We start from the raw sequence: 10,707 nt of genomic DNA, 5'->3' as shown, positions 1-10,707 counted from the left end.
CAACTCAGAGAAAAAAGACCCTTGCTTCTGCTAGTTAAAATAAAGTAATATCAATGTGTACAAGAATGCAGACTCAAGGCTTGTCCATGAAAAAATGAAGAGGGATGGGGGAAGGAGAGCAGAAGAGAGTTACCAGTCTAAACTGGCCCAGCCCAGGCCAAAGAAAGCAGGGATCAATCAAGGAGAAACTAAAGAGAATCTTGGGCCACATCATTCCCCAGAAAATGCACTCAAGGAACTTCCCCCTAGGGCTGGGATTGTGGCTCAGTGGTAGAATGTTCGCCTAGCACGCATGAGGCACTGGGCTTGACCCATTAATAAAATAAAAGTATTGGGTCCATCTACAACTAGGAGGGAAAAAAACAACTTTTTAACCCCTTTCTGAATCCTTGAATACTGCAGGAACTTCACTAATCAAATCAACTTCTGTGGTTCCACAACCACTATACTTGCTCAACCTAGATGTCTCTTTCTTCCATCTCCAGGGATATTAACGGCATATGTTAATAGAGTAATGTGTCACTATTACCTCTTATACTGTGAAGCATAATTTATAACATATTCATAATATTTTAATGAACATTTAAGAGGAACACAGAGATGATATCCCTAACACAAGAGCCTGGGGGAGGGGAGCCATGGGGTCAGCCCATTATGTCCCTCCTGCAGGGCTCACCTACCAGAACTGAGCCATTGAGTTTCTATTATAACTTTCCTGTCACTTTCTCCACCCAATCAACTCTCTTGTCATTTCCCCCACCCAATCCCACCTTCTCCTTCGGAGTCTGACCACTCTATTGGCTACTTCATACCTTTAAACGGCCAGGTTTGTGACATCATTCTCCCACCAAACCTACTGCCACCTGCTAGAATCTTAGGCTTGCCATGTAGTTGTAAACAAATTTGAATCATCGCAAGTGACCAGTGACCAGTAACCAGTCATTAGAGTGGCCAGTAAACAGTGACCAGTGAACTCCATACTGGGAAACATGCATTCTCTAGCCTCAGCCACTCACACATCCTCTGGGGTGATCTCCTCATCCTTTTTATCTACAATTGATATGACCTCTTCTCTGACCATGTCAGGTGAGTAAAGAAACTTTTTAAAGTTTTTCATTAGACTTTGACCTGCCTCGATTTACTAATGGAGTCAAAAGAGCTTAGAATAATAGGGGAAAGGATGGAACTAGAAATCTGGACACCTAATTTCATTTGGAATTTGACATGTACTAGCTTTAGAACTGGACTATCTTACTCTCTCACAAAATCTGTTTCCTGATTTGCTACATGAGGATAACAGATTGCCCATGTTCTGGTCCCTTACTTTTCTTGCATCTTGAGGGGCATATTTATAGAGAATGAAATCAGATTTCATGGTTGTATTGTTTCAACTGAAAGAGACAAAACCTAGGCAGGGTGGAAACCAAGAGGTTTCCTCTGTAACAGTTTCCCTTCACCAAGATTTCCACTTCAGTATTTCAAATTTAGTGCTGTTCATAAAAGGGACATTCACATATTTGGGAGTTTTCTGTTTCAACTAGGTCAAAAAAGAAATAGGGAGAGAGGAGCAGGAGGACAGGGCTGGAAGGAGGCAGATGTTCTTGGGAAAGCAAGTTTGTGACTGTTTAAGCACACGGCAACAGGAACTCGGTGGAGGAAGAAAATATAAAAATAAAGGAGAAGAAAATGTTAGAATAATAGAGATGAAGAGAATGATGTTCTCGAGAAAAAAGAGGTTGGTTGGGATGGATGTGGAAGAAAAGCAAAGATCTTATTTAAACCAACAGACAGCATAGAGTGAATCTTCCCAGAGGCTGGTTTAGAGAATGTTTAGATTAACAGAACAGCAAGGAAACTAAGACTTCAATTAGGGTATCACTGGGGTAAGCAGGTTATCAGAAAAGTCACACTTGGCTGTTAACAGTTTTTCTATGACCTCTTTCAACACAGATGATGTTGACAGTTTGAACATGAACATGTTAGAAGTATGTTTTAGAAATGATTCTTCCTCCAAACATGCCAAGCGAAGTGGTTCTAGACAGAGATGGGGAAATGGCATTTTCCATGTCCTATTTTCTTCTGATTTTTAAACTACAGGGATTTCTAAAAAATGTTTTGTCCAAACCTGCATCAGAAGGACACATTCCTTTGTGTTATATAAGCTGTCAAGGTGAAGCTGTTTTACATCTTTACAATGGTTTTTTTTTTCTAAAACAGACAATATACAAATAGTCATTGATATTTCTAAATCTAAGAACCAAAAGAAAGAACTATATAAGAATAAAAATTCAAGCTCCCATCTCTAATTCCGAGTTTATTTAAATAATTATGTGAAGACTTTTTGTTTTGTCTACATTTCAAATAATTGTTTGGGGCTGGGGTGTAGGGTAGCTCAAACATTTTTGTATTAATATAAAAGGGAGAAGAAAATGTCAGAAGAAAAGACAAAAATTGTTTTAAATTTGTTATTTTATTATACTGTGATGGTTTTCTCAGACTTTAGGGACAAGACTTTTCTCTAAATGTGATAATAAACTAGGCTTCTATGATTTTGTTAAAGCATTTCTTCTGTTTTTTTTAATAACCAAAAGGATTATCAGAAAATGTGTTTATATTATTTGAAATATCTACCTAGTGGAATTAATGTCTTTTATTTGGTGTTGGTAATCCTTAGAGGAAGGTAAACAAGAACACTAATGAAATTACTTTACACTTATTTTTTTTTCTCTAGTATGTACAAAATTTCTTTCGTCTTTCCTTCTGTCCTCCTTCCCTTCTTCTTTCCCTCACTCCCTCCATTTCTCTCTCCTTCCCTCCCTGAATTACTCCTTATGCCTTCCTTCCTTCCTCTCATTCATTCTTTCTTTCTTCTTTTCTTCTGTTCATTCCAATTCTGAGGATTGAACACAGGGTCTCATGCATGCTAGGCAAGCATGCTACACAAGCTATATCTCCAGGATATTTTATTTGTTTTCTCAGATAGGATCTTGTGAATTGCCCAGAGTGGCTTTGAATTCCTGGTTTCCTGCAATCCCACTGCCTCAGGCTCCCAAGTGCTAAGACCAGAGGCCCACCACACCAAGCCCAGATTCATCGTGGGTTTTGGCTTTAGTTTTCCCTTCTCCACGTGGCTACCCATCTGTTCACTTTACTTAAATTTGTGTTGACTTTACTTCAAATTTGTGTTCACTTTACTTAAAATTACACACACTTTTAGTATAGCTTCTCTGTCTATATGTACTGCTTGAGAATGCATTCAAACTCACCTTCAATTATGAGCTTTGTTTTGATTAACAGTATTCACTAAAATCAAAGAGAAACATTCACTTTCATAATATTGTGTGCATGATAACAGAACTCATTTCTTAGCAAATTTGATATATACTCACTTTTGCTACATATCCGTATGTTCATTACTATCTAGTCATTCCTTTTAGTTCTGAGCTGTTTTTGACTTTTGCTTCTATCTTTCCAGAACATACTGTAACTCCCTCCAAATGAAACTTTTTATAATATCTATTTATTAATTGTAGTTCAACATAATACCTTTATTTTATTTATTTTTACATGGTGCTGAGGATTGAACCCAGGGCCTCGCATGTGCTACGCAAGCCCCCTAACGCTGAGCCATAACCTCAGCCCTCACATGAATCTTATGTAATATGACACTTTTATTTATGGATGAATTATCACTATTGTTATTGTTATAACCACACTAAAGATGAGTAACCTGAAGCTCAGAAACTTTCAATTTCTTTCAAGAAGCATTTCTTGAGAAACTGAATTTCAGGTACTCATTTTCATGTAGGATCAGCAGTTAGGCTGAAAGAGCGCAAAGAATGATGCTTAAATTATCATTTGGATGGTAAAACTGAACTCCAGGAAATATCATGTGACCTGGACAAACAAAAGGAGATACTAAAAATCACTGTGGTGATATCAGTAGATTTTCTATGAACAAGAAAAAACAAATTTCTGTTTCTCCAGATTTCTGGTCTTTGCAACAAGAGTCCTGGCCAGGGAAAAAGTTTCCATAATCTGTTGCTGATTTTGAACAAGTTTATCTCACTTCCCTGACCCTTGGTGTACTCATTTGCTAACTGGTAATGTTGGGGTTTTCTCTGAGTTTGAAAATGCTTCAGTTCTAGGGCAAATTCATGAGTCAATACTAGTGCAGGCTCAAAAAAAAGGTAGGACAGGTAGACGGATGCTTTTAGAGAACAAAGTGTGAAGCAGACCACTTGGGACTTCTGTGCCCAATTTGAGAGAAAAGGCAGGGAATCAGAAGAGTACTTGCAGCCATCCTAAATGGAGTGATTTGGGGTCTCTCAATGATTATTGGAATGAGGGCCTTCCTGATTACTACAACATTAAGATGATATGGTTCCTCAAATATTGTAAGAATCTGCCTGTCTCATCAATATTTTCACCACCCTTCTCTTCCTACAGAACATTTCCAAAATTCTTCTTTACATGGAAATGCTGATTCTCTGCAGCTCTCTCTTCCTGTGGTGACCAATGCAGCTTCCCTGACAGGAAGTGTCTGCAACTTCTCCAGAGCCTCTGCTCCAGCTGCCACTTCAGCATGGTTACTGCCCTCAACCTGTGGCACCTCCTTCCAGCCACTCATGGGCAGTGCCTACCTTTATCAACATGCTGGCACAGCCATGGTGTCTGGAGTTACTGGCCAGAACCAGATTCCCATGGCACCTGCCCCCTATCCAAGTATTTCTGAGTGGTATATCCCAGGAAGTGCTGAAAAGAGCTCATCCTCACTCAGGGACTTTAATATGACTGTCACTGACCAGAATACAGCAGATTCTTCCCTATCTATGACATTCCAGTATGACAAAACTTCCAAAGCCAATGTCATGATCCCTGGGTATCCACTACTATCGGGTAGGCTCGTCCAGGTGACACTATCTCAGATTCCAAATCAAGGACATTGCCTCTCACTACCCCACCATGAAGGAAGCCAGGTCTACTACTATGATCAAAGCTCTCTGGGGACTCTGCTCTCTGGAGAACATTGGCCCTGCCTGCAATCCTATGGCTCTGTGCCATATGCAGGAAGTAGTGCCACTGCCCCTCAACCAGAAATGGTGACAGAAATGGTGCTAAAGGAAGTTCAGCCCACAAATGTCCTACCATCAGTCCCTACACCTGTGACCTACTACTCTGTGTCCACTCAAAGTATAGAAGGAACAAATTTTCAAGGTGAGTACAAACAGCAAAAAGGGGAAGGAATGAGATTACCATTCGAAAGGAGGGTCCAGTTTTCAGCTGGTAACTGTGGGTCCACACATCCCTAGAATTCAAGTGCTGAGATTTTAACCACAATCTTGTTCAGCAGTCCCCATTTTCAGTCTCTGTAGGAGAAGCATGCAGCACAGCATAATGGCCACCCATGCATTTAAGAGACCTCTAGGAGCACACGGAAGGAAGCGGCTGTTCACTATTTTTGCACTCAGTCCAGCTACACAACCAAACTATAAATATATTTCGCTAATTTTACTTTGATTTAGAAAAATACATCAACACATATCAGGGTGTGACAGTTTAATTGTCCCTTAATTGACTGCAGGATTTAACCTCTGTATGTAGAGATGCTGTCCAAAGCAGGAGTCCAAAACCCCTGACCATTCACATTGATCTTATGAGCATCAGCTCCACCCTCTCCTAGGTCATGGTGTTAAGTGTTCTTACATTCTAGGGAGAGTGGAGAGAATTGAGAGGCCCCTATATGAGAGCGAGAGACTTCATGAAAGAGTTTTTCTGGGTTTCCCACAGAGGAGACAAGTGCTCTACCGGAAACCCATGCTGCCATGGTGATGAACCAGCCCAAAAGTAACACTTCAAGGGATCACCTGTAACTAATATGCAACTCTTAACAGATATCTGTCAGTGGTCTTTAAAAAGAGCTAATATAAATGCTTTCTCCACAGTTGGTGGTTTCCCTGAATAGTGTGGAGCTGGGAAGGGGGAGCATCCTACTTACCATCGTCCTTGTTTCCTTTGCAGGGATGGAAACTTCCCTAGAAATGGAGGCTTCCTTGGGATTGCAACCTCCAAGTCAGACATTTTGTCTGCCACAGCCTCCGGAATTCCTGTACATCTGCAAAAACAGAAAAAGCCAAATAATTGAGAAAAACTCACAAACTGAACTTGGGGACATTTCCACAATAACTCCAGTCCAGAGTTCTACTGATTTCTTGGCATTGCCTCCGATTTGATTTAAAGCCAGGAACAAACAGAGATTAAGAATTTGTGTGAGATTAACACCATGCTCTCAGAACCACTGGATGGCTACCAGATTGCCATGGAGAACCAGGATCCTCCACTACTCCCTTTGGACATCCCTGAAATCCACCAGCTTCTGGCCTCCATTGGTCCTCTGGACCAAGAGGAGAAGCCACATTCTGAAAATATCCTTCTAGAAAGGAATATGCTGAGTCTTGAGGACCAAGGCACACTTGAAAATGCAAATCAATTTAGCAGTTGTTTGGGAGACCTCACTGCATTGCTGGGGGATATTCACCTTCCTGAGCTTTTCGATTCCTTGAAAGACCTTTACCAACCTGAAAGTCCCACAGTAACAAAATCCAATGACACCAGAGCCATCATGGTGAATCAGGGGCAGGAAATCACAAGTGCCTTAAACGGTCCTAGTGATCCAGTGAGGAAGAACAAACATAAAGCCTCAGAGTCTCCTCATGGAACTCCTCAGGCCAAAATGCAGCTAAGGGACCTAGAGTGTGCATTAGGAGGAGAAGTTGCTCACAGGGATGCAGACAGCAATAGGGCCAATGTGCACACGGCCAAGCACTCTAACAGCAAAGCTCAGAAAGCTGCATCCAGCAGGAACAGCAAGGCTAAGGGCCATGGGCAGGAAAAGACCAAGAGAACCAGAGAAAACAACTCCAAGAAAGCCGAGGAGAAGAAGCAGCCAGGCAACAAAGTTCGAGGCAGAAGAGAAGCCAACTGTGCCCAAACTAAAGCGGAAGAGGAACCAACCTGAGCTTTGCCAAGAGTCCTTTAAAAAGCCTTGGAGCTGTCTCGGCATGCACATGTTGGAGTCGGTGCAGGTTTTCCACGCACTGGGGAAGAAGAATAATAAGAAAACTGGGCTCTCTTCCTCCCGGGCCCTGGGAAACTCAGGCAGTACCCAAGACCCCCGTGCATGCCCAGCTATGAAACCATGGCTGGTGGTTAAGGGTCCTGAGAAATCACAAGTCAAAGCCCAGAATCCAGATATCGGTGCTGAAGGAGAGGGTCCCTCTCCATCCATTTATGAGCCTCCACCACCTGGGAAAGTAAAATTGGTACCTTTGCCTTTTCTGACCCAAGAGAAACCTCCACCTCCACCAGCAATCAATAGGAGGCCACAGTCTCTGGCCTCACGGAGACCCACTGGGTCTTACCCTGCCCAGCCTGGCCCTGCTAGCTCAGCTCAACCCATGGCAGTCAACACATCCCAACCAGCTACTGCCAACCCATCTTGGATGCGTCCTGCCAAGCCAGCTCACCCCGTTTTGACTCATGCCATTCAGTCAGGTGTGAGTGCTTCTACCCAGCCTAGTGTCCCTTGGTCTGCTGCTTCTGGGCCTGCACCCTACAAAACATCATCTTGTACTTCTCTTCATTGGCAACCCGTTCCCAGGGTTGGGACCCAGCCCCAGTCACAACCACCCAAGCCTCAAAACCAATATCTACTCCAAGACTTTGCCTTACAACCAATTCCATGGAGGAAACCTAATGTTCCTGGGCAAGTAGTATCAACTCCCATCACCAAACAGCAGAGGCCAGAGAGGGAAGCCATGAAGAAGAAGGCTCAACAAGAGCGTGAGAATGCTGCCAAGTACACTGCTTTGGTGAGAGTGCAGTGTTTCATTGAGAGGGAAAGAGAGATGGAGATTTTTCGCTACTATGGCTACATAATGTAAGAGCTGCTAAGATCAGTGGTGCCACATGGGGACCAAATAGTTTTCCACATGTATATAGATAGAGTGATACACATTTATTTATTCTCAGATGCTTTCAACATTTAATAAACTTATACAAAGAAATGTAATTTTATTCCCTAATACATAATAAAGAGGCCTTCTGGAACCACTGAGAATTGTTAGAAAATAAAGAGGTCTTTGGGTACTATATGGGTACCAAATACTGTTCTCATATACACATAGATAGATACATGAGAATTTATTCACAGTTGAAAAGGTAATATAGTTTAATAAAGAAATGCTATAGTATTGATTAGAGGGTAAGTAATAAAGAGGCTCTATATTGCCATTTGAATATCAAATAGTTTTCCACATATATATACAGAGAAGTACATAGATACAAAAGTGTTCACTTATATATGTTTAAGACTTAATATAGTTGAATAAAGAAATGTAATAGTATTGTTTGAGAGATAAGTAATAAAGATGCTTTCTGGTACTGCTTGGGCATCACATAGTTTTCCACATGTGTAGATGCAAATTTTATAAATATGTAGATACAAAGATAGAAATGTATTCATTCTAATATATTTTAAAGTTTAGTCAAATTGAATGAAGAAATTCCATAGAATTGGTTAATAGATAATAAAGAGGTCTGTGTTAGCACTTGGCTATCAAACATTTGTCCTCATAGACATATGAATATGTACTCATTCCAATATACTTTTAAAACTTAATAAAATTGAATAAAAAAATGTAATGGAATTGATTAATAGATAATAAACAGAAATTTTGAGTTTGAATGGCTGTTAAGTGTGGTTTATTTTGGTGGCAGTGGGGATCACAGCCTGCATGAGAAGAAAGGAACTCAAATTTGGCCAGGATAATAGAAGTAAAGGCTAGGAATGGGGGAAAGAGGAAGGCATGTATTCCAGCACTAGGAAGGCAAAAAGAAGAGATTGGTATGGGTTTACTGGAAGAATCAGGAATTGGCAAAATGGCTGACACAATGTTTGAAACTAGGGTTAAAATGATAAAATGTCAAGCAAGTTGAAAATGATAGGAGACGGGTTCAGGTTGACCAGAAGAAATGCAAAAATCAAACAAAAAACTCTCATGGATAATGGCCTAGTTTTTGGCCTACTTGAAAGGCATTTTATAAAATAAGATTCAGTCCACCATTTTTGGGTCACTTAAGATCCTAGCTGGGAAAGGTGAATACAAAACACAGGGAATCTACCAGGGATGTCAGAGGGTTCATAGTTACCCTGAGCGAAGCTGATAACATGGGACTTGGCCAAGTGAACTCAGCAGCGTGAGGCCCACCCAGAACATGGCCTGGAATAAATCACCATTGACTCAACACCCATGCACCAGGGCAGCAGAGAGGCACTACTTGAATTAACCTTCACACACAAGGCCAGTATCACTCTGTCACTTTACTAATGGTCGAGAAGCAAGGCCTCAATCTGAGGCTTGTGTCCTCAAGTCCTCAGTGTTGGCAAGGGCCCCCTGCAGGCAGCCAACCTGGTTTTCAGAGCACAGCATAGAGATGTTGGGGTAGAGGGTGAAGGAGAGAGATCACACTTGGAAGGAGGATAAATACTGAACTGAGAAGCCTGTCAGGTCCTCTTCCATTGATTCTGGCAAGCGCTGTCTTCAGGGACCATTGCCATGAACCGAAGCTCACAAGAAAACATCACTCCTTGGCTTCCATCTTCACCAACGCAAGCACAGTGCGCATGCGCAAAGAGCAACCTGCCAACAGCTGCAGGACCCAGCAGCCCCAACAGCTTTTACCCATTCCCTCAAAATTGCCAGTCACCATCTTCACCACTCTTCCCACAGGAGACATCACCTTTTCCCACATTTTGGAAACTTCCAGAGATATTTAACCCCAAAATGTATGTATCACAATTTGTTAAATTATCTGGCCCACAGATTTGAAATGTAACCTCTATGACATATTAAATTCCTATGTGTATTTGCATTCTTCTTTGTAGAATTTGCCTGGCTTTCTTGCTTTTCCTATTTACTAGGTCTCTAGGATATTTTTTATCATGTTTTTCCTTTTTTAAAAAAAAATTCATTATTCTTTCTTTTTAGACATCTATTATGTTCATTCATGTTTTCCCTTTTAGATTAGTCTTATGTTGATTTCTACCATCTCACCTAATCTCCATTTATGTTGTTCTTTTTTATTATGAAACATAAAACTCAACATTTCAACCATTTTTATGTGGATAACTCTATAGCATTAAGTAGATGCACCATGTTGTTCAAGCATTATCCACTATCCAAATCCAAAACTTCTCACCATCCCAAACAGAAAGCTATATACATGATATAATTTTCTTTTCCCCTCTCAGGTTCTGTCCTATTTTGCATTGCTTGGCCTTCTGTCTTTTAGCTAGTTTTGAAAGAGTGGGCTACCATCTGATGTGCTTAGGGGGTCTTTTCTGACTTGTTTTCGTCGTCTAAGAGGATGCTATTCTCCTGTTTCTTAGAATACCTTTATTTGGGATTTGGTTTCCTTCTTTTCTTGCTATGCACTTTTATGCAAAATTTATTTTCTTTGTAAAAGTATGGTTGAGGATAGAGTTTCTTATGTGATGGAACGGCAACTTCCACCTCTCCTTCCTCCACCTCTTCTTCCCTCCACTTCTGTCCCTCTCCATTCTCCCTTTGCTCTCCTCCTTCTCCTCCTCCTCTTCCTTCTTGAAGTATTAAAAACATGTCGACTTATTTTCTAAAATTTTCTGGC

The 10,707-nt window shown here is 41.0% G+C and overlaps 1 protein-coding gene across 1 annotated transcript; it reads left to right on the top strand.

Annotated features, from left to right (window-relative positions):
* Nucleotides 1-989: 989 nt before the first annotated feature.
* LOC120885004 (uncharacterized protein C2orf78-like) lies at nucleotides 990-7,943 on the top strand. Its single transcript, XM_078029808.1, is given in 5 exon segments — nucleotides 990-1,086; nucleotides 4,450-5,217; nucleotides 6,022-6,230; nucleotides 6,233-6,964; nucleotides 6,966-7,943. Coding segments are annotated over 5 exon segments (2,784 nt in total).
* Nucleotides 7,944-10,707: the final 2,764 nt, after the last annotated feature.

This window comes from Ictidomys tridecemlineatus, chromosome 12, assembly GCF_052094955.1.
Source record: "Ictidomys tridecemlineatus isolate mIctTri1 chromosome 12, mIctTri1.hap1, whole genome shotgun sequence".
Lineage (NCBI taxonomy): Eukaryota > Metazoa > Chordata > Mammalia > Rodentia > Sciuridae > Ictidomys > Ictidomys tridecemlineatus.
This window is presented reverse-complemented; position numbering and strand designations above follow the sequence as displayed.